The sequence below is a fragment of the Poeciliopsis prolifica genome, unplaced genomic scaffold (genome assembly GCF_027474105.1).
Source record: "Poeciliopsis prolifica strain line A6 unplaced genomic scaffold, Auburn_PproV2 SCAFFOLD001, whole genome shotgun sequence".
Taxonomy (NCBI): Eukaryota; Metazoa; Chordata; class Actinopteri; order Cyprinodontiformes; family Poeciliidae; genus Poeciliopsis; species Poeciliopsis prolifica.
In genome coordinates this window covers 6,229,053-6,252,470 of record NW_026562376.1, presented here as the reverse complement: position 1 = coordinate 6,252,470, position 23,418 = coordinate 6,229,053, and the positions used below count along the sequence as shown (strand labels likewise).

Here is a 23,418-nt window from a genome sequence, read left to right as displayed (position 1 = left end):
AGCTCCACCTGGTCTGGCTTTCTGATTGGCTGTGGTTCCTTCCTGCAGGGGGGCATTGGCTGACATCATGCTGCCATCGCTTCACCGTTCTCCCTCTCCAGTTAACTTTTCACTTCTATGAATGTAGAAAGTTCTCCTGACCAGCTGACCTGTTGTTGTCTCTGCTCTGTCTTCTCTCTGCTCCGGTCAGTTGTGGCAGATGACTGCTGGTACTGAGCCCGGTTCTGATTCTGCTGGAGGTTTCTTCCTGTTAGGAGAGTTCTTGGAATGACTCCTGGGTTTCCTTTGGTACAAACTGTTTAAATTATATTTACCTTCTTTGGTCCATACAGTATGAATGATCGTTTTTGACAAATTTTGATTTTACCTTTATATTTCTTAATAGAAACCATTAATATTGCCTTATATTAATGTTTTTCTTTTCAGGACAACCTACACTTTGTCAATTTACTCTTATTTTTGTCATTTGATTCACTGATATTGTATTTTGGGCCTAAATCACATAAAAAGATCAAATTTGAGTAGAAAAAAAAATTTTCACTGTGAAACCCACAAACATGTATAAGAAATGTTTTTTATGGTTTATGCTTTGTACTGTTTACTTTATAGCATAAAGTATACTATAAATTTCAACGTCAATATGTACAAATATAGGAAACAAAATATTGTTTTGCTTCCAATAGTTGTGAAGACTGGGCAGTGAAACTAAAGACATACAGATCAGGAGGGCAAAAAATTTTAGCGATCTCCTACTTCAATATCATTCCATTTGTACTTTTTTCCTAATAATGTATTTTTTGTTGCATTTTTTGTTTGTGTTGTGGCAAATTGTTTTCACTGCGTCAGTGGCAAAATAGAATAAAAAAGCTCTTTTGAACTATGTGAAGATAAGCCGTTTATGTGGTTCCAGCCATGTTCGCCGGGGCTGGAACCTTCTTACTCCTGGCACACCGTCAGCATCCTCCTCCGTCTTCCAGGGATCACAGCGGGGGAGTGTCTCAGCTTCGAGCCACTGAGAACTAGGCCGTGTAGTTATGCAGCACCGCCTAGTTCTCAGTTGCTCAGCAGAGCAGGTTTTACAATTTCGCTGATTGAAAAAAGATGGTTTAAATATTTTAGCATAACTTTGGTTTTACTTCGTCTATTAACATAATTTAAAAACTAGTTTATAATGTGCACTTCAAATTCAAGTTGAAAGTGAGACTCGGCAGAGTCTTGCTGATACATCACCTCAAATCACGTATATGTTTCCATACACCTTAGAGGGTTTTAATAAACCAAACTTGATCCTTTGATAACTAGGATCAATAGGAATCTAAGAATTAAAATGACTTTCTAAAATCTCTTGACATAGCTGTGATATTACCCTATAGATACAAATTAATAAATGTTATTTTGCTATTTAATTTCTATGTTTGGTTTTGTATTGGGTTTTGGGGATTTTGCATTGGTTTTTTGAGTTTTTGTTTTGGTTTAATGGTTTTTGGAGTTGGTGTATTGGTTGTTTTATTGGTTGTTGGGGCTCATTTGTTTAAGTGTTTAATTTTATATAGTGCCAACTCACAGCAAAAGTCGTCTCAATGCACTTTGAAATAATTTGAGTTCAATAACATATATTCCAATGACAATTGGTTAACAATAAGCTCAGTTAATTATTTAAACATTTTGTACCAAAGAAAACCCAGCAGGCTGCATGGAATCACTGGAGTCGCTCAACCTGACCAGCAGGGGGCGAGAGCAAGTCCCTTATCTTGTGTCGTTGATTTTACAGTAATCCCTCAGATTGTACCGACAGTTGAGGGAAAGAACTCTCCTCTAACAGGAAGAAATCTCCAGCAGAATCAGAACCGGGCTCAGTACCAGCAGTTGGAGCTGAGAGGAGACAGAGCAGAGACACAACAGGTCAGCTGGTCAGGAGAACTTTCTACATTCATGGAAGTGAAAAGTTAACAGGAGACGGAGAACGGTGAGGTGATGGCAGCATCATGCCAGCCAATGCTCTCCTGCAGGAAGGAACCACAGCCAATCAGAAAATTGGGGGCAATTGTTTTGGGGGCAAAAACAATGTTTTGTCTGTTTAGTAAAACCTCATGTTAATAGTACTATATGTTTTATAAAATTAGACAAAAGTAACATTTTATATAATGCAAGACAACTGAAAATCAATACCAGCCAGAAAATAGAAGATATTATTATATTTAAAAATCTTAACATGACAAAACATGTTAAATTTTTCTTCATGTTAAGATTCAGTGTAAACTGATCCAATTCGTAAGTAAGACTGGAACCATCGCAGCTCGATTACACGTAGGACCAGTATTGATTTTTATACCAGAAATGCAATTCCTCGGAGAGAATTAGTATTACTTGAGTTCTTTCTGTTCCTGGCTGTCTAAAATTAGAGGATAGTTGAGAAAAGGTCTGTGTTTTTAATGATGACTCAAGCTGATAAACAGGGAGTGTTTATGCATGCGGTCGAGGTGTTAGAAAGATTTCTGGCTTCCCATGAGAAGAAGCTGATCTGCTCGTGACTGAGCCTGCTGAGGCTCTTCTCCTTTTGCTCGCTTTTCTCACTGCTTTCTTTGTTTTGTTTTTTATCAATCTCCAGGTGACCCACATGCACATGGAACCAACAAAAAGTGATTTCATTTGGCTTGAATCAACAATCTTATGCTTCTCTTTGTTCAGATTTTAAATTTACTTTTGTCTAGCACTGTTTTTTCTGTCTTGTTGACGTTCCAGAGGATAGCCCAACTTATTAATTTTATAGCTCAGACTAAGTCCCTTCCTGTCGTCAGTCCAGCCCACAGGAAACATGCTGCAGCAGATGAGATGAGATTAATGTAAAGACTTGCGAAGGGGCAGAAGGGATGCTCAGTAATTTCATAATTGCTGAATGCCCTTTTGAAGGGAAAGAGAAAGGAATGAGCTTTTGGCAGCAAAAATCCTCTTAAAGCGAAATTCTAAGTTGATTCTGCACTTCCTTAAGGTCAATCAGGGATAATGTATAAAAGGGGCTATATGTGAAAATGTGTTGATGTGAAAAACTTTCAGAAATTAAAAACAATCTGTAAATTGATCAGTATAAAGCGAGAGGCAAGTCTTTAAAAATAGGTCTTTATGAACTCAAATACGTCAATATATTGAGTTATTTTTCATGTCAAACTTTGATGTTTTACAAATGCTAAATGCCAGGCTTGCATTAGTAGGAATAATAGGAATTAAAGCCATAACACTTGTTTTAAAGTTGGAATTATTAGTATCTTGCATCACGTTAGCAGTTCGTTCAATCACACTTTGAGAAATCAGGAACTTGATTCAAAAGATTTGCAAACGTTCCAAACTTTCATTTCTTTAAAATTGTGAATAGACAATATTGAAGTGTTAGCAGGCAGCACAAACAACACTCCTCAGTGAGGAAGTTGTTACTGTGGGAAGAAGAATGAGCATTAGCTATTTTCAGTTAGAGGAAGGATTTTCAAGGGGAAGCAAAGTGACAGTAGAAACACAATTATTTGTATAGCACAAATAATTATGCTATTCAAAGTGTTCAATAGGGAAACAACACACAGATAGATATTGTCTGCATCCTCACAGGGTGATATAGTGCTGCCAGAGGTGATATATTGCAATTTTTCTTTGGAGACGTTTCATTGATGCAGCAGGGTTGCAGTATCTTATCTTTTTGGGTTATTCAGGAATATATTGAGTTATAAAATGTTTTTGTTAACAGAAGGATCTGGTCTGGATACTCTGGATATACACAGACTGTTGTTAATTAACACCACATGTGAACTATAATAATTATTCCTTTGTTTGGGAATAAAATTAAAAACAATTTTAGCATCTGGTCTCTGGGACACAGAAGGGATTTTGTCTGCTTCTCATATAAACTAATACAGTCTGCTAAGAGTAGGAAGGCTAAAAATAAATACTTTGAAAGATGCTAATTATAGTTCTTAAAGAAGAATCTGAATCAAATCAGACAAAGCTTTTGAAAACATTTCTATTCGATTTAGGTCTGGACTCTTCCCCACGAACCTAAACTGACTGTAGAAAAGAATTGCAAATAATTGCTCATGGCTTCCTGTGTGTCTCTGTTAATTGTCTGCATCCCCACAGGGTGACATACTGCTGCCATCCCCAAATAGATGGTTGTGATTTCTGTGTTCAATACCTTTTGTTAGAAATTTTGTCCAAATCATACAAGAGGACTCTGAGACTTTGTTTCATGTGGTAGAAGGCTGCTGGATGTTTTTAAGTCAGAAGTTGTTTTATCTGTGCTATTTTTGCAGTGCTGCAATGATAACTGTCATTTTCAAGCCTCCGTTTGATCCTTGATTACTCAGTTTGACCAGGCAGCTGGAGGAAGTGTGTTCTAGATTGCCAGTTTCATCCCCATCATTCAAGATGGGTTGTTATACAGTACAGTTTGTTGGAACAGAAAGTTTTCTTTGCTTTTTCATCTGATGGACTGACAGAGACTGAAAAATCTATCTGCAGTGAAAATGTATCATATTCAGCCTAAGGTTTGTTCATTCTTCCACACGGATTTTTCTGCTGTTAAGAGAGATTAAACATTATAGTTTTTTTAAAATTATTTGTTATTTTGTAAAACTTTGCATAGTCCAGTTCAGACCACCTGGCCTCTTATGCAATCAAGTAGTTGGTTTTATGGATACCAACATTACGTTCATGATACGATTGATATTAGCTGGTCACCAGTTTGAACATTACTGATATAATGAGGAATATGATGTTCATCCAAAAACAAAAGTATTACAAAAGAAAAAACAATGGAGCTTCTTTTTCCCAGTGTGTGTGCAGCTTCCAGTTTTTACACTTTTAAGAGCTGATAGCAGTCACAGACTCTCAAAAAGTCTGTGGTTGTTTTGTTGCTAGGATATAAGAAAACGACAGACTCAGCACTGGACCAAAACAATCCCTCTTGAAATTTGTGTTCCATATAGTTTATGAAGAGCTCAGTATACGGACATCAGAGGGGCTTTGTTAACCATCTGTAGCCACGATGGGCGATAGGAGGTGGTATTGTGGTAATAGAGGCAGGGACTTGCAGAGGGGAAAGGGAAATGAAGATGTTTAATCTCCTCAAATGATGCAACCCAGTGGTTGTGCCAGGATTGCATAATCTGATCCTAAATCATGGGTAAAACGTGCCATCTGCTCTGAGGTGTGTTTACGGCCAGGCTGTCTGGTGACAGTGATCCAAGAACAGCGCAGCGTTTGGGATTATGAGCTATTTTTAACTTTATGAAGTCACTCTGCTGTTGATTGAAGTACTTGATTACAGTGACTGAATATGGCAGAGTTTAAAAAATGTTGCTTTTCATGTTATGAAGTTTTGTTGCTCTCATTAAATGATTTATGCTAAAGTCTCAAGTGAAACAAATCTGGTTTCTCATCCAATCATTCCATTCAGTGCACCAAGAAATATACAGGTTTCCAAGCTACTGGCACTTAAAATAAAAAGCTGAATATTAAGTAGGACCAAATATCAATCACAATATTATTGGCATACTAAAAAGTAGATGTACTATAAATTACATCTACTTAGTAATTGATATGGGATCCTTTTTCACAAAACACAACACCCTTGCTGTGTGTGGTTCCAGCTGCAGTCCTTATCCTGGGAATATCCTCCAAGCTGTTAAGTGAGCTTTGATTTACAATACTCCCAAGCTGATATCCATGTGACTTCTGCACCTTTTGTCCTTCTACTCAACTTTCTATACATATGGTTTGGCATCTTTGTTAGACCTTTTGTCGTATCTCCTGCTGGAAAATTGTAACTTTTGTTCTCTTTCCTATGACTATGTAGGACGTGATGAAACATTTCTGTAAAGCTGAAATAAAAAAAAAATCAGATTTTGAACTTCAGTTTACTTCAGTCAGCTTAGAATAATCCAAACATGAGACAGTTTGTGAAAGGTGGTGGCTGCAGGTGGTTTTCTCTGGATTTATTTTCAAATTACCTTGAACAATTTAAATGTTGTAAATGCTATGAAAAAGTTTATTCAGCTGTTTGTAGTCTCTCTCTGTGGGTCCGCTCTGGTCACCCTGGGTTTGTTTTTCTTGGTTATAAATGGAAAATCTAATAATCCCTTCTTCTCCACAGAAAATCTGACTTTAGGTAAATTATAAGCCAAACCGCGATCATAATTTCTGCAAAATGTTTTGGAGGTCTTTTCCACGAATAATTTATTTTTCCAATCGTTTGTTTGCTTTATTAACACCAGATTGCTTGCTAGAATGGACAAGATGAGCACAATTAAGACAGGATTTTAAATAACTAATCTTCCATTTTTCCACCAAGCATCAATATTCATTTGTTTCCGGTTCAACTTGAGGACTAATTGTATAGGAAAAAGGAGCAATTGAATATTCAGCGGATGATAAATGCTACTCTTAGCACTTGATGTGAACCCAGCTCTTTGGTCTTTGATGTGCTGCCAGGTGCAGGATAAAAAACCCTCCTACTGCTCGCACAATGCGTCTGCAGGCGAGGCAGCTGGCCTAATAATGGAACTGGAAGAGAGCAGAGCAGAATGACAGTCAAGATTTTCATCACTCTGCAACTGTAAATCAAGATTGTCTGGCCTAAAGCTGAAGCTTTTTGTTAATGAGTCTGACAATGCATGGAGTGATGGAGACGGGTTGAAAACCCAGTTGTTCTCAAAACGGCGCATCTGTCCCAAGCAACAAAGTCATTAGAGCCCCTTCTTTGTCTTTTCTGAAGCACAGTTTGATCATCATCAACTTTATTCATGGAGCACTTTAACATCAGGCATTTCTGAAGCAAAATGCAAAGATAAAGTGACAAAGCTAATATTAATAATAATGAAACAAAATCTCAATTCAAACTCATTGTAAACCACTGAAAGTTAAATAAAGTAAAATCTCATTTTTTAAATACCAGTCAGTAAAAATACGTTTTCAAACAGGTTTTAAAAATCTTTCACATGTCAGGACGTCTACATGAATTAAGCTGCTGCAATTGGCTATTGAACAGGTTGACCGCATAAAATGCCTTTTTATAAATATACAGCTCTGGAAAAAATTAAGAGACAACTTTAAATGATCAGTTTCTCTGATTTTACATTTTATAGCTACATGTTTGAGTAAAATGAACATTGTTCTTTTATTCTATGAACTGCTGACAACATGTCTCCGAAATCCCCAGCAACAATTTATTATTTGTTCACAGAAAATGAGAAATGGTCAAAATAAGAAAGAAGATGCAGTTTTTTCAAGTAATGAAAAAACAAACAAGTTTACATTCATTTAGAAACAACAATGCTAATGTTTTAATTCAAAAACCAATACTTGGTGGAATAATCATGAGGTTTACTGCAGTGGCCTCTTCATTTTTTCCAGAGCGGTATTTATTTTGGAGCGTTTGGCATCATAAGAGTCAAGCATTCATTTGTTCGCTGCATTACCCCATCAGGGTTTAAGGCGGACTGGAACCGTCCCAGCTGTCGCAGACGGGGAGCCAGGGAACAATCTGGACACGTCGCCATCCATCACTGGACTCTTTTCACTTAACGGACCACATGAGAGATAGTCGAGTGTTCTGCATCTCTATGTTCAGGTCAAATGGAGGAGTTCGGAGGCCTTGACTACAATAAACTTGTGGAGAAAATGGGTCAGCTGTAAACAAAATATCTCCTGTCGCTTCTAAGAAATCAGAAGCTAAATTTATAGTATAAAGTGTCTGGATTCAATTTAAAAAGGGAGAAATCTGGATTAATTGTGCTATAGAACATTTAATTTCCATTTAGGGTTACTAAAATAACTTTGAATTGAATTGAAAAGTATACATTTCCTTTTATCTTGTTCTCTGGTCTTGATACATTTGGAATAAAGCCAAGATCATATCTGGAAGCTGATACTTTGCTTTTATGTTGAGTTTCTATCAACATAGGAGCAAATAAAAAGAAATTAGTATCACACTGGAACCATCTTTTAGTATTTGCTCCTCTTGGGAGGAACAGTTTCTTATTTTCCTTCTTCCATTCAAAAAGATGAGGACAAAAATTGATATATTTTTAAAAAACAAAGTGCATATGGTGACTGCTTTTTAGTTGGAAACTGTGTCTCTTGGAAGTCCTGCAAGCTGAACAAAGATGAATAATTGAAGATTTTGGGTGAGAAAACATACAAGGCATGATGGGAAACAACCCAGTGACCTGAATTCGTTGTGTGTGACTTCTTTGCCTAAGTTCTCACATTGATTGAGATTTTTGAATCTTTTTAGGATTGTTTTTCCGATTCTGGCAGTGTTTTAAAAGCTTTTGAAAAAAAATGAAAGTTCTCTGTATATTAAATAAATGTGTGTTCTTCCACCAGGTTGGTGGTAGGAACCAGGCAGATAAGAGCAAAGGAATCATCAGGGATAAACCAAAAGCATCAAATTGAAACAGAAATGCTCAAGAGAAGCCGAATAAACAGACTCTGTTGCTATTTTTACATTTGTCATGACAGCTAAATCAAGCCAGGAGTTTCACATAGTGAAAGTATGAGAAATACAACATCATTTGTAAGAAACAACAGAATATATTTTATCTTATTATCACAGGAGAATAACTGGGAAATCAATCACAACCTTCCCATAACCAACTCCTCGTATCAGGAGGTTTATGAACTCCAGTCAACCTATTGCTGCAACATCAATTCATAATAAGACTCTTATGTAGTACTTTTATGTGGCCAGGAAAGAGTAAGTTACTTTTTCTGTGGCAATTCTGGATCATTCTATTTTGTTAATAAATATTTATTAACCACCTAAAATGTCGTAGCTCTCTATAGAGCTACTTAGTAAATATTTTCAGAACAATTCAAGCATTCAGCATGCTGAGGTGACCAAATGAAAACCTTTTTGAATTTAAAATCTGTCTGAACAACAGCTACATCGTTATACATGCGTACAGTACAATTTGGATTATGTGAAACATAGTACTTTTGTTAGATTTCTAAATTACATTTTGGACATTTATAAACTTAGCAATTGTTTTATTCTCGTTGCTGGTCATGTGACAGATTTAACTGATGAAAATATTTCCTCTGTTTCTCTTGTGGGTCAGAACCCTGCAGCATCTGCAGATATAAAACATGTTTAGAATTTGTCTTGTGTTAATGTACTTTATGAATTATTTTTACCCTCATATCCAACACTTTTGACAGTCATTGAATCCCATATGAAGTCCTTCTAGTAGAAGCAGGCCACACTCACACAGACGATTACTATTCCCTGCATAAACTTGTTTAAGTCAGAGCACTGACAGATTAAATACAGAACTAATGAACCCTTTAATGCACCGTTCTCAGAGTGTTGCTACTCTCGTAGAAGAGTTGAGGGAGTCCACATGCAGAAATGAGGTTACGGAGACAGAGCTCTGATTATCAGATGGTTATTATCATATAACAGCCTCTGATCCTGTGAGCTGCAACAAGACCAACACCATCCTGTTTCCACTGAGACCAACAAACTGCACCACAGTCCTCATGTGCTCAATCCTCATGTGTCACTGAGCTTTGCCTACGTCTGCTGGGATTATCTCAACCGTTAAAGGTGTGTGTTTTATGACACCTATGTAGTTCCCACTTAAGAGCATTGTGAAGATAAACAAGACTTCCAGAAACAAATCTTTTAGAAAGTAATCCACAGAGCTGAGTTTACTGCTCTCTGTTATTTACTGCTTTGTGAGAGAGTGAAACGGTTTTCTGTGGACAAGGAGAGTCGCAAACATGACCCTGAAGTTTTCACTTTCCGTAATGTCACTGCTTATGCTCAGTAATTAGCATGTTGCTTTTTTAAGTTGTTCCTTAAGAGGCCACTGCTCAGTATTGATTCAAAATGTTAGACTGTGAAATAATGTAACTGAATGTACTTAAAGTCCAAATGTTTGTAAAGCAGTCAGCAAGGGGGGCGTTCTTTGATTGGCTGCTTTCTGAGCTATTTAATTATCTATTTAAACTTCTGTTCTCACACATACACAATAAACTCAACTATATCTCATAAATGTTTAAAAAAAATGGTGAAACACAGTTAGCCACACCTGCCACACTTTATTCTGCGTATCAGTGTTTTGACATGGTCTCTTTTCGCCTGACCCATTTTCTATGTGCATAGTACTGCATAGTACTGTAATGGGATACATAGTACTGCAGTACTGTAATTATAGTCCAGTACTGCATAGTTGTAGCAGTTCTGCTGCAGCTGTCAGATGAAAGTTGTCTTTCCTGCAGTGGCGATTCTTTTTGTACACTTTGTGAATGCACCAGAAAATTACAGCTGCCTTATATGTAGCTCTCTGAAAATAAAGTTCAGCTTTAGAATTAGTTTGAGTCAACATTTTTAGGTAACACTTTATTTGAAGAAGATGTCTTGTGTGTGTAAAACTGACATACTACTGTCATAAACCCTGTTATGAATGTGAAGGAGTCTTTATGAATGGTTATGAATGTTGTCATAAAGTGTCATTTGGTAAATGATGACATTTTTAATGCAAAGCTGACACTTTTAGTGGACTTTTAATGCAAATTTTAGTACAACTTTGCATTGAGTATCATTATGTACCGAATAACCCTTCATGACAACAATCATAACCATTCATAAAGACGCCTTCATGTTTATAACGGCAGTTATGTCACATTTATGACAGTGTCATGCCAGTCTTATGCACACGCCTTCAAATAAAGTGTCATTATTTACCGAATCGTGGCTTATTACAGAAATCTTATGAATATTATAAATGTAGAAAGTGAGAGTTTTCACTTTGACAATCTATATGTTAAAGAAAACTTTTGTATTTTGTTTGACTAATAAACCTTTGCCATCTACAAAGGCGGTTCAGCCCTTTCGTACTTGCCAAACAATTTTACAAAAATAACTGCTCAAGTTGATTGATGCTAATTTGCTGCTAATTTGCTTGTTTTGCAGCTAACTCATGTGATCTTATTAGCTTAGAGGAGTCCTAACTGGACAGTAGACATATTTCACTATTTTCCTATAAAATAGCAAACTAGCGCAACTCTCACTAAGTAGGGCTCAGAAATCAGTGACTGTGAAGCTTTCCAGCTCTCTCCAGAACATCCCTTCTTGTCTCTTACTCAGTTCACCATGCTGATGATGGAGGCTAAGACACTTTTTGAGCCGGGTTGCAACTAATTTATGTTTCAAACAAAACCGGCATAATCTAATTGGAGCCAAAGGTAATCAGTTATTATTTCTTCACTCCTGTTGTTTCTGTTATGCTAAATAAGGTTTTTGAATTTCATTAACTCATCAGAATTTTTGATTTATATAAGTGGATTGTAGCTCTAAGCTTACATTAATGGTCCACCTAACTTCTTTTGGCTTTCTCAGTGTGAGTTATATCTCACAGCTTTCATTAGTTTAATATCTGTGGGGCCACTCAGGAAATAAATGGCAGAATCTCTGGCTCCGCTGGGTCTTCAGGCTCATCTTTGACCAGCTCCTTTCTCCTCCAGCAGTTTGGGGAAACCCCATGTAGACGACTGTCATGAAAATGAGTTATTGTACAGCTAGCAGCACCGGCACCTTGGGGCATTAGGAGTGAATTATAAATGCATGTTTCAGTGGACTGTTTCTAAAAATCTGCGGGGGGAATTGGGATGAAAATAAGTCAAGTTCCCTTTAGAAAGGGGAGGGAGGGAGGCTTCATTTTATGAATGTTTATTCTGAACTCCAGCTCTGAAGCTACAGCTTTACTTGAAGGTCAAGATCAATGAAACAGAAGATGCTTATCATAGTAATTAGCCTCTGGATTATTCCAAAATCCACTTGACCCAATATTATTCTGTGGCTTGTCACTGCTAACAACCTTTAAAATAACCTTAAACTGCATTAATAAAACAAGGACCGTGTAATTCAATAGCTTAAATATAAATGCATCTCATCTGGTCTGTATGTGAAGACATGATGAGTTGAAATACCAAATAAATGTATTTTTAAATTGTTGTGAGACCATATTTGCTACTTTTCTCAGTATGCAAAGATGAACTATCAAATAATACATTCTCTGTCAAAGGTTAAACTGATGTTAGACCCAAAAGCAGGCAGGAGGGAAGCAGATTTTGGTAAATAGTGTAATTTAAATGAACCAACTCAAAAACAGAACCCAAACCTTCCAGATTATGACTTACAAGGCAAAATTAGCCTGTTTGGACTTGGTTTAATGTATCTGATGCTACATTTCGTCATGCTTTAATGCAAAGAATTAGTACATATATTGATGCCTGTGTCAGACTGGCGACCTGTCCAGGGTGACCCTGCCTCTCACCCGGAACATCAGCTGGAGATAAGCACCAGCACTTCTTCCCGACCCCATTAGATACAAGAGTGTAAGGAAATGGATGGATGTAGTGATGCATCTTTATGTTGCTTATCTGAAGGATGCGGCTTGATGGAGCGGATGTGCTGATGGTGTTAATGCATTGTTCTAAGAAGGACGGACATTAATGCCGCTAAGCTCATAAAAAGGGTGGACTGCTTGGCGTCTGAAGGGGTTTCATGCTTTTCTTTTTCACTCACTTCCTTATATTTATTTTTATTGATTTGTTTATACTTGTTTTGGAAAATGTGATTACATGTAATTGTTATATTGGCAGTAATCAACAAAACTGTGACAATAAAATAAAACTGAATTTTTTATGGATTTATTCTAGCAGCTTTAGCAAACCTGAACAGAGAAACTGATTACTGCGGTGAAGCAGTGCTGTGTGTGGAGTTGTTACTTCAGTGGTTTTAATTCATTGTAAAAATGTGCAATGCTAAACACATTATCAAAACTGCAAAGCGAATACATAAACATGGTACGTTTCATCAAGTTGCTGAATTTGCGCTTGTATTTGCATAGCAGCAGCTAGATTCAAGGAACAATCAAGTTATAAAGTTTTACTTTTTCATAAAACTGTCTGGCTGATATTAAACACTCAAACATTCAGCTTCAGCACTGAGCTGAGTGGATTAGAGGCTGAAGAGGTTTCAAGTGTTTTTCAAACATTTTTCTGACTACACATGTGTTCAGAATAATTCTGATGATTCATCTGATTGACTTCCCATTAGTCAGTGTAGCTGTTTTTTTGCAATTAGGTTTTTTTTTTTAGAATTTTTATTGACCTTTACTACTTTACTGTGGGTGCAGTTTTTGGAATACCTAAGAATTTTTTTTTTTCAAATTATACACACACTCATAAATTGGAAGACAAAGAGGTGGAGACTTGAGAGAGAAAAATAAATATATTAAGACAAAAATGTTGCAAAAATAATCTGGACATGTTAAGTAAAATAAGAAACTGATAAAAACATGAATGCAGGAATTGATGTTACATTTCAGAACATATTTTAGGAGACAATTTGTATTGTCTCCTAAAATATATATGTCAATCAAAGTTGGCATTTTCTTTCACTGTATTTCTTCTTGATGCAAAGATTCCTCTATCATAGCCTACAGTTAAACTAATCAGGTTGGTGGTCTCTGTTCGTACCATCACTGCGGTTATATAATCCCTCAAGTGTCTGTCCAAACATGTCCTACTTATTAGAGCATCCAGTTAGAAAATCTGGAGCATGGCGTCTAACACTTACAGCTTGGTATCTAACAAGTCATAGCCATTGAGAACATTTTATTACTATTTACTTTAATTTACATATTGCTTTTAATATCTATGTTTATCTATTTTTGGTTTTTAACACACTGTTTTGCTATAAAGTCACAGAGAAATATCAGTTCTGTGTCAGATTGACTGGATTTCTTTTTATTTTTCTGTAATGTATATATTACAGGTGTGGTTTATTTGCTGTATGCAGCTTTTTTTAGGTCTGGCATTTATTTTGTCCTCTTTTTTCTTTGCTCAAATAGAAGGACTGAGAAACAACGAGCACAGATGCAAAGAGAGACTTATTTTAACTTCTTTTCTGCATCTCTCTCTCTCTCTCCTTCTCCTCAGGCATGCACACCAGCATCAGCGAGATCATGAAGGAGAAGAGCCTGAAGCCGTCTCGCCGCAGCCTGCCCTGCCTGGCTCAGAGTCAGACGCATCCCATCAACCTCAACCACTTCCTGTCTGTGCCTCTGAGCCCAGATCCCAAACCAGACCTCGACGATCTGAGTCAGAGCATCAGCACGTCCTGCAGCCTTCTGCCACCACAGACAGGCAGGTCTACGGTTTGGATAGAGATGCGGCTTGCAGTGATTGCGCTTCGCATTAAAGTTTACCAATGTTGTCGTTTCCAGTGATGAATCACAATTACTTATGTCTGGACTTTAACTCGCCTGGTTTTATTGTTTGAATCCCTCCTGTCTTGCAAGGCCTGCTGTAAATATTAAATTTTATGGTTTGTAAATGCTAAAGAACATCTGCTGCACCTGGTTTTACAAACCGATAAATTCAAACACAGTCTTAGTGCTCTCATCTATCTTTGTTCTCAATACTACACTGAAATGGAACGAAGCTGGCAGCTGCACAGATTTTCATGATTGTAGTAACATTCAAAGCGCACACGCTGATTGTTATAATCCTGCAGGGCATCTGTGAAACATTCTGTAAAGTCACAGCTGTCTGATGGAATAATGAAGCAAAATCAGCTCAAAAGATTGAGGAAATTATACATTCTCACATGGATGAGTTGCATGGAGCTGCCTATATCCAAGGAGAATTATCCACTTGTCTGGTGTCTTGGGGAATATTCAGAAATAAGTGAGATTGAGAGGTCTATTTTAAGCAGAGGCACAATTTTATTTTAGTGAGATTTAAAAATACCTTCTGTGCAAGTGTTTGATGTGAAACTGGAAATACCTTCAGGAAAAATCAAGCGGTTGTCATTTCTCTTAAAATTTTGACAAGCTGTGACACTGAGGAGAGACAAGATGTCAGAGACAAGCATCAGATTTTTTTTTCTACCTCAATCTGAACAGAAAATAGACAGATGGGTTTAAAAAAAAAAAAGACAGCACCTGGCAGGACAAGGACATGATTTGACTGCTGGACCTGGTATAATATTACATCCTCTTAAGTTTTATTGACATTACTGTAAGTTTAGCTGACAGTTTTATCTCAATGCTCACCAGCTGCACATCATAGGTTTGTTATTTAATCTCAACATGACCCATCTGCCAGTGGCTCCAATAACAGATGGATGGTATCTGCAGTTAAGGTGTTTCATTAATCCAAAATACATCCGTCTGTAAAGTTGTTGTCACGATAACTCGATTTTTCTGTACTCTTCTTTTTTGATAGAAACCTAAGCTTATGCGAGTTTGGATGTTTTTCCTCGGGTTTTCCGCTCATTGCCTCCCATTTTATCCAAACTGAGCATGTGGTGCAACCGCATTAACCATCCCCCGTGAAACGTTTGGTCGCATGGGAGAAAACCAAGCAGCCGAACTGTGTGAAGTTATATGAAATGAAGAAAGAATCGAGACAAGAGATTTCGCCTCTGGGACTTTTTAAACCTGAGATAGACAATCCAGTAGGGGAATATTTCCGGTCCTCCAGGTAGTAAATGTTTTGGAGGCTGTTGGTGAAAAAGCATTTAAGAAGTTTTTATGGACTCACTCTAAAGCTTCTTGTTTATCTCCAGACATTTTTATTATTTCGTAGATCTACAAAGTACATTGTTTTTTTTTTCTCCAAATAAAGCCTCACCTTCATTTAATCAAATAACTGATTTCAATTCTTTCACTGGCCTTTTCGATATCAGTTTTACACTATAAAACTTCATTTTTAAGACAAGAATAAATTTATTGTTCATATTTTTTGAAGTGATGTTCTCTGAAGGTATCAGAGAACATCACTGATACATTTAGTGTTGCTACATTGAATTTGTGGAAAAACAAAGACATTTTCCAGCTGGTCAGATAGGTTCTCCTCATCTACCTGATTTTTGTCATTTAAAACATTCTAAACTCAGCTCAATCTGTTCCATTAGCTGCAAACTACCAGTGTGCTCCAAGTCAAACCAGTCAATAAAATCTTTTGATTTAGTAATAGAGCATTATTTGTACAAAAACAATAAAATGAGGCTTTTTCTTGTGCTTGTCTTGTAGTTTTTTGGACACGCTCCCGGCTCCAATCAGAACTTAGATATACTAAGTAACTTTAGCACGATAATAGGAAGGTTATTGTTATTTTCAGAAGTTATATTGTTGCTAACTAAGTACAAGTCTGCTCCTCGATGAGAGGAAAGAAATTACTTTATTTAGGAGCAAGATGCAAGAATAATTACTAAATGAATGAGATGACATGTGTTTGTAGAAATACTGGAAAAAATAATGCAATTTGTGTATTTATTGGTCTCCATTCCCAAACAAACACTGTGTTAATTTAGAGTTTACTATCTGGTTGCAAAAACACAAAGTGGTTTTTTGTTTGCTTGTTTTTTTATTTCATGCAGTCAGTTTCACTTTCAAGAATCCAGCATGCTGATGTGAGTAAAGCATCTTCTTATCAAAAGTTTCAGCATGTTAGAGCCTTGCAGATTTTTTTTATATGTCCCTGTAACATCTGTGGTAATCAGTCTATTGAGCAATCTTTAATAAGGGAATGAATGAGTGTTATTTTCTATGGCAGATCTGTAAATGTGTGGCGCAGGTTTAGCAGTGGTTTCTTCTTAAAATGTTGTTGCTTAATGATAAATTGTTGATGAACTTGACATGAAAGAGACATAAAGAATGTTGGGTGTGATAAAATGTGAGGATCTTGGAGGGCTTCACTCATTTTTATAAAAAATGACTGTAGAGCGTTTCAAAGAATCCCTTTCATACCTAAAAGAGTGCAGTGTTAATCAGCTTTGCTTTGAGGAGCGGATCTGTGTCATAGCGTTTGTCGTTAACTGGATGAAACGGTTTAATACTCCATGTCTTGGTTTTTACTCTGGAGGCGTAATAGATATTCCCTCACAAACTGAGATTACTCTGTCTGTGAAAGGGGGGGAAACAGCAGGCTCCATTTTTTTACAGGTCCAAGATCAACGCAGTCGTTACAAAGTGCAGGGAGGTTGAAAAGAAAAATAAAATAAAATAAACATCTTGAAGCTCACATATAGGATCATATCTTCCCATTTCAACAGATGGTTTAACCACCGCAGCATTGTGAGTCGCAGTCAGTTGAGCTGATAGCTGCAAATACATATTTGATTGAATCAATTAGGAGGCTGTCAAACATGAAATGAAGGAGAGATCATTTATAATAAACTGTATCTCCCATGTTGACGCCATCGGCTCGTGTCTTGTTCGAGCCTGACAGATTGTTCACTTCAACCTATTAATAACCGGTCCAGACCAGTTCTATTTCACGTCGTCTTGGCCGGATGACGGCAGCCCGTTGAATGCGACAGGCAGCCAATCAGAAAGCGCGGTGACGCAACGACGGCGTGGAATCCCAAACAGTTGTCATGGCAACTGAGAGTCCGGAGGACGGCAGAGGTGATATGTGGAAATGTTTATTACTATTTGTGAAGGACAATATGTTTACCATATGTGGTTATGTTTGTTCGGTTAGAAATGTTAACTACGAGAAGAGATCAGTAAGTAAGAGCGGCGGCTCCCGCCGTCATTTATCCAACTTATTGTTTCGTCTTTTGTCGCTTAAAATGATCCACAAACTGTCGCCGCTGCGTCTGCGTCGCTGGAATCCAGCATTCTTTATGATTATTAGGATTATTATTTTAAATTCACGTTGGGTACGTTGGGGGTTTACTGGGTTTTCTTCAGGAATCGGGATGTTCCGTGACTGGATCCGGTTCTTGTGGCGCGTTGCTCCTGCCGTGTGGCTGGACGCACGAACCGACCGAACCTGTTGGACCTTCATCGGTTCTCTGTGGTCACGGAGGTTTGGAAAAATCGGCCGACAATCCTTAAACCAGACCTAAGACTCACAAGCTCCTCTCATCCCGTCTCACCGGCCCAACGGGCTCGGACTCTTGTCGCTATGGTAACGTTTACATATCCCTCCAAAATAAGATACAGATGCGCCACAAAAACGAACATTTTACTTTCGTGAAAATTTAACGTCCGTGACTTCCGGGTGCGGTGCCTCAAATAAATGATCTTCCGGTGCGGATAAAGGAGTTTTTCTTTTCTTTTCTGTCAGGTGAACTGATTTTATGTCAGATACGAAATATTTTAAAAGGGAGTTAAAACGGACCGGTACAGGGCCGCGGCCCGGGAGTTGGGAACCAACTTTAGCACATTCAGTTTTACTTTTGAAAAACTGAATTCCTCTAAATAGCACTAATCAGAAATGCTTCCCCATGTTTTGCAGTCATAGATTTACATTTTTGGCTGCAGCTCCTGGCGGTCTTTCTTGGCAATGTTCACTTTAAATTTTTTTAATTTTTTTGTGATCATTGGAGAACAGGAGATGAAAGGAAACTTTTAAGCATTTTCTCACAAGTTGACAACCTTCTGGGATCCTAATGAAATATGCATGGTGTTCTGAGATCTAAACAGTGCAGTAATACAGTACAACTGCTGCATTTCTAAAATTGTCTTCACAGATCTTTTTTCCTGCAGCAGAATTTAGGTGCAGCAAGTCACTCAAATTAACTACTTCCAAATTTTTTTCTGCAGTGCTTGCATATTGTGAGATTTTGAACACACATTTTGCATTTAAATAACCTTTAATGCAGCTGTGGGTGTCTGTTTGTTCGCACTTTTCAGAGTACAATTAATTAACTTAAATAAATGTACATTTTAATACAGATACCTGATATACCTTTTATTCTGTAATGTTTAATTTAAGGTAGTTTTTGCTTGATGTGTATTTATTGAACTTGGAAATGTATTCATTCTTGCTGATCATTTTTGACATTATTTTGTTTTGGCCTCAAACTGCAACACGTTATGGATATTTAATGTGACAAACCAACACAAGCCTGCTGAAAAATAATACGGAATATAAATATGAATTACTTTCCAAATAAATACTTGAAATGTTTGGCATGCATCAGCATTCAGACATCTTTACGTTTTCAGAAGAGAAAAGAAAAGACTTGTAAACAACTGTCATGTTTTAGGGTTTTATCCAGTGACAAATGACTGAGAATAGGAGGTTTAAATACTAAAAAATGTTATGTTTTCCTTCTATTTCACAGCTACACACTACCTTTTATTGGTCTGTTGTAATGTGACTGAATGCCAGAGAGTCTAAACTGTACCAATACTTTTAAGCAGCACTGTGGTTCAATACAGTGGCGGAGCTAGACTTTATTTTAAGGGGTGGCCAAAGGGTGAGCAAGGCTTTATCAGAGGGGTCCATATACAAATGATGAACGAAAGGAAACAAATATTTTCTCACACACACTCAAATTAAGATGGTTTATTTAACTAAGATTTGTCATGACCAAACAACATGTTAAATGGCACTATGGAACAGTGAACATGTAAATGTAAACTCAGAGCCCACAATATGACCAAAAACAAATTCTCAAAAATAAATAAATAAATAACTGGTGCTTCTGGTGTGCAATAGGTTGTGCTGGGTGGGGGCAGTTCAGTGCCATTTCCTTCTGCTTCACTGTCTTCCTCCCCAGAGTCTGACTCTGAATCTGTATCACCCTCATCTCTCTCTGGAACTTAATTGGAAATGCATAAACAGACACAATAAAAAATGCAAAAAGCATCATGCTAACCTTTAGAATTAGGCTTATTGGATTTTAATACTTAATAACTGTCTGTCACAGCCTCTAAGCCGCTGGTGATCCACTTGGGCCTGGAGTCTCCTGGCTGGATTCTCCAGGTTGGTCACTGCTGCAGGGTTCTGTCTGATCCTGGTCACTGCTGCAGGGTTCTGTCTGGTCCTGGTCACTGCTGCAGGGTTCTGTCTGGTCCTGGTCACTGCTGCAGGGTTCTGTCTGGTCCTGGTCACTGCAGGGTTCTGTCTGGTCCTGGTCACTGCTGCAGGGTTCTGTCTGGTCCTGGTCACTGCTGCAGGGTTCTGTCTGGTCCTGGTCACTGCTGCAGGGTTCTGTCTGGTCCTGGTCACTGCTGCGGGGTTCTGTCTGGTCCTGGTCTGGCCCTGGTTTTGGCCTCTTTAAGAAGAACTGGGAGATATTCCCTTTTCTCTTCATTTGGGCTCTACACAAAATAAAACAGCCTGGTATTTACACTCCATGACTGTTTGGCAGAGACAACACTATTTTAACTATTATTTAAACTAGTTTTCAGTTTTCTGTAGCTAGCTAAAATAATACTAAATTAAAAATACATTAATTAATATAACTAGTGAGGTTATAATTCAAAGCTTTCATATGACATAGCCTACTTACATTTCAGTCATTATAAAACTTAATGGTTTTTTCACATATTCTTACCACACACAAGCAAGACCTGGGAGAAATAAAACATTAGAGGGCAGCTTGTGCACTAAAACATATGTTAAAATAATCTGTCTAAAACATGACCTACCAGCACTAGCATGGTTAATGTAATAAACGAGGCACTACGCAGCGGTACACAATCATTTTTTTTTCTTTTTAGAAATGTATGACAAGTGCCGCCTCTCATTAGGAAGGTAACAGCGGTTACCGCTGAGCGGTAAAATGTAAATACCTGCAAAACTCCTGGACGCTGTTTCTCTAAAGCCGTTGATATGTTTTTGAAAAAGCAGGACCCGCATGTCAGTTTAACCAATGAACAGCGTCGGGCATCGGCCTTCAGGGACAGTCGGAAATTACAGTTTTCCTGGCAAATCTTTGCCGATCTCATAAGTATTATATTTTAAAATGACCATTTCCAGTGGGGTGGCACTAGGGGTGACCAGGGGTCTGTTGGGGGTGGCAAGTGCCACCCCGGCTACCCCTCTGGCTCCGCCACTGGTTCAATATAAATGGAAGCTTCTTTCTTTGAGTTTTTTTAGTCAGTGGTGACTTCAGTGACCAAAATATAAAGTGTTACATACAGAACAAGACTGTTTCATAGAATAGTTCACCTTTAAGATCCACAAAGGCAGAAAAGGAGATCAACAATTTAATTTGGATCAAGAAAACAATGTTTTCTTTCACACAGATTTAATTTCAGTGTTTGTGGGGAGATTAACCAAAGCAGTAGACAAATGCTTATAGCTGAAAGGATTATTTGAGTGCTTTCGCTTTGGTTCAATAAGAGTCTCTGATTGATTTCGTTGTGTCTTTGTGCAACAGAGGATGTCAAAGACAGCTACATAGAGGAGGCCGAAGTGAGCACATGTGAAACAAGAGCAAACCCGACATTTCTCCTGCAAAAGCCTGTCAGCCGGGCTAAGTTAGGGTCCCGCACAGACTCGCTTCAGGTACCACATTTACTGCACATCAAAATGCATTGATGTGAAATCTATTGCTCCTTCATCCATTCCTCCAGCAGTTCTTAAGTGATGCGTTGTTTTTATAGGGAAAAAAACACCCAGATGCATCTGGACTGCTTTTTCGAGATGGAAAAAGGAGAATCGATTATATCTTGGTTTACAAGAAGTCCAGCCCGCAGGTGGAGAAAAGATGCACGTTTGAGAAGAATTTACGAGCCGAGGGCCTCATGCTAGAGAAAGAGGTAAACGTTTCTGGTTTGGTCTTCATGGACTTTAATTTTCTAACTTCTAAGATGTCAAACTTTGATGTTCTTTTATTCATTTTTCAAAGCCTTCTTTGACGAACAACGACATCATGTTTGTGAAGATCCACGCTACCTGGGATACCCTCTGCAAATATGCAGAGCAGATGAACATCCGCATGCCTTTCAAGTACATGGAAATAATCTGTGCAGACTTTCAAGTTTTAAAGCAGCTGGTAACGTTCTATTATAATTGATTATTTCAGGAAAAAAACCTACTTTACTGACTGGAGGAGCAAAACCCTTGGCAGGTAAGGAAATTTAACATATTTGGGATTTTTGGGTTTGTATTTAAAAGTTGTTTTTTTTACTGAAAGTGTTGAAAAATTTGAAAAAGTCTGAATAAGTGTTCAGAAATGAAAACTGTTTATGGACTAAAGTTTGAGTTTCCAAACTTTATCTCATTTCACTATTGAAAAGATTAAAGTCTGAGTTTTGGGGAAATTTTAGATAACTATTCTGGTTTGGCACATAAAACTCTTCAACAAAAAGTTTCATTTAAACTGGATGCAACGTTTTTGAACTGGGTTTTGTTTAGGTTCTAAATTATGGAAACCTATAGTTTAAATCATTAAAATCAGTACAGATGTTTTCACATTAAAGATTCTACTGAACCAAGTTTGTCTAGATATCCGAAAATAACCAAGTAGTCCTTTAAAATATTGACTAATCAGACGCCTGTTGCAGCCTTGTGTGTTCACGGCTTTTGAAATGACAGAGATACAAATACGAATCCTCGACTAGGTGAATATTTCATACTGATATGAGTAATCTGATAGAAATCTTGAAATAGAAACATCCTAAATGTCTCTGTTGCAATAAGATTCAAAGGTTTACAAAAGCTCTTTGTGTCCCAATGAACTCACATTTCTGTGCTCATGGAGTCATTTTGGCATATTGATATCTTCTGAAATATTTGGTGAATAGAACATCAGCTTCCATTTACCTCACAGATGACGAGAAACATCTGAGATTATTTTAAAAAAAACACATCTGAATGAAGTCCAACAAATCAGCAGCTGTGCTGTTTTATTTTGTAATTGTTTTCAAACGACATGCGCCCTTGAGTTGACAAAGCAAACCTGGTAGATTTGAATAAAAGCACATAAATCTCCACAGTAACGGTTGAATAGAGTGGCTCACCTACTTTTGGCTGCTCCTTTCAATAACATACTTTCCAGTGAATATAGATGGAGCTCATTTGCATACTATTTTTAGATAGATGCACTTAGCTTTGATGTGATATTCAAACTGGGAGTAGAAGTTAAAATTTCCATTGTTTCTTCTCACTGAGATGCAAATAAAAAGACAAAAAAACAACAACAAAAAAACAGTATAACTACCAGACTGAATGTTTTGCAATCCGAACAATGAAAACAAACAAAATACACAGAAGATTCTGCTCTGTAATATTATTGAGCGGAAATTGTTTCCCCTAATTATGTTGTTAATCAACACATATACAAAGCGCATGGGAGGCAGTGTAAGCAAACAGTTCTTTCCTAAAAGACCATTTCTACAATTTAAATTATTGCGAATTTTGTTTAAATGTTGCTCATGCTGCCTATACTATCAAAATAATACAAAATGTCTCCTTACAACACCTTCAAATTATAAAGTATTCATTGTTTTGTTTTGTTTTTTTCTGAAGAAAAACATAGTTTCATTATGTTGCATGAATCTAATACCCTGGATTTGAGGAAAACTTGGCTCCGCTGTGCGGACCGGGTTGAGATTTATCATCAAATACAGAATCCGGCCAACTGTGATTAAATTAGGCTCTGATTTG

The 23,418-nt window shown here is 37.4% G+C and overlaps 1 protein-coding gene across 4 annotated transcripts in view; it reads left to right on the top strand.

Moving 5' to 3' along the window:
* Positions 1-23,418, top strand: part of ano3 (anoctamin 3) — a 68,878-nt gene that overhangs the window by 10,944 nt on the left and 34,516 nt on the right. For 3 of the 4 annotated variants that reach the window (XM_055044214.1, XM_055044128.1, XM_055044301.1), the window contains 5 exons: positions 13,996-14,202; positions 21,188-21,315; positions 21,414-21,569; positions 21,659-21,759; positions 21,836-21,880. In XM_055044214.1, the coding sequence (XP_054900189.1) occupies positions 13,996-14,202; positions 21,188-21,315; positions 21,414-21,569; positions 21,659-21,759; positions 21,836-21,880 (637 nt within the window). Of the gene's footprint in view, positions 1-13,995; positions 14,203-17,428; positions 17,472-21,187; positions 21,316-21,413; positions 21,570-21,658; positions 21,760-21,835; positions 21,881-23,418 lie in introns of those variants that run through there. The other variant, XM_055044388.1, reaches the window with a different exon arrangement.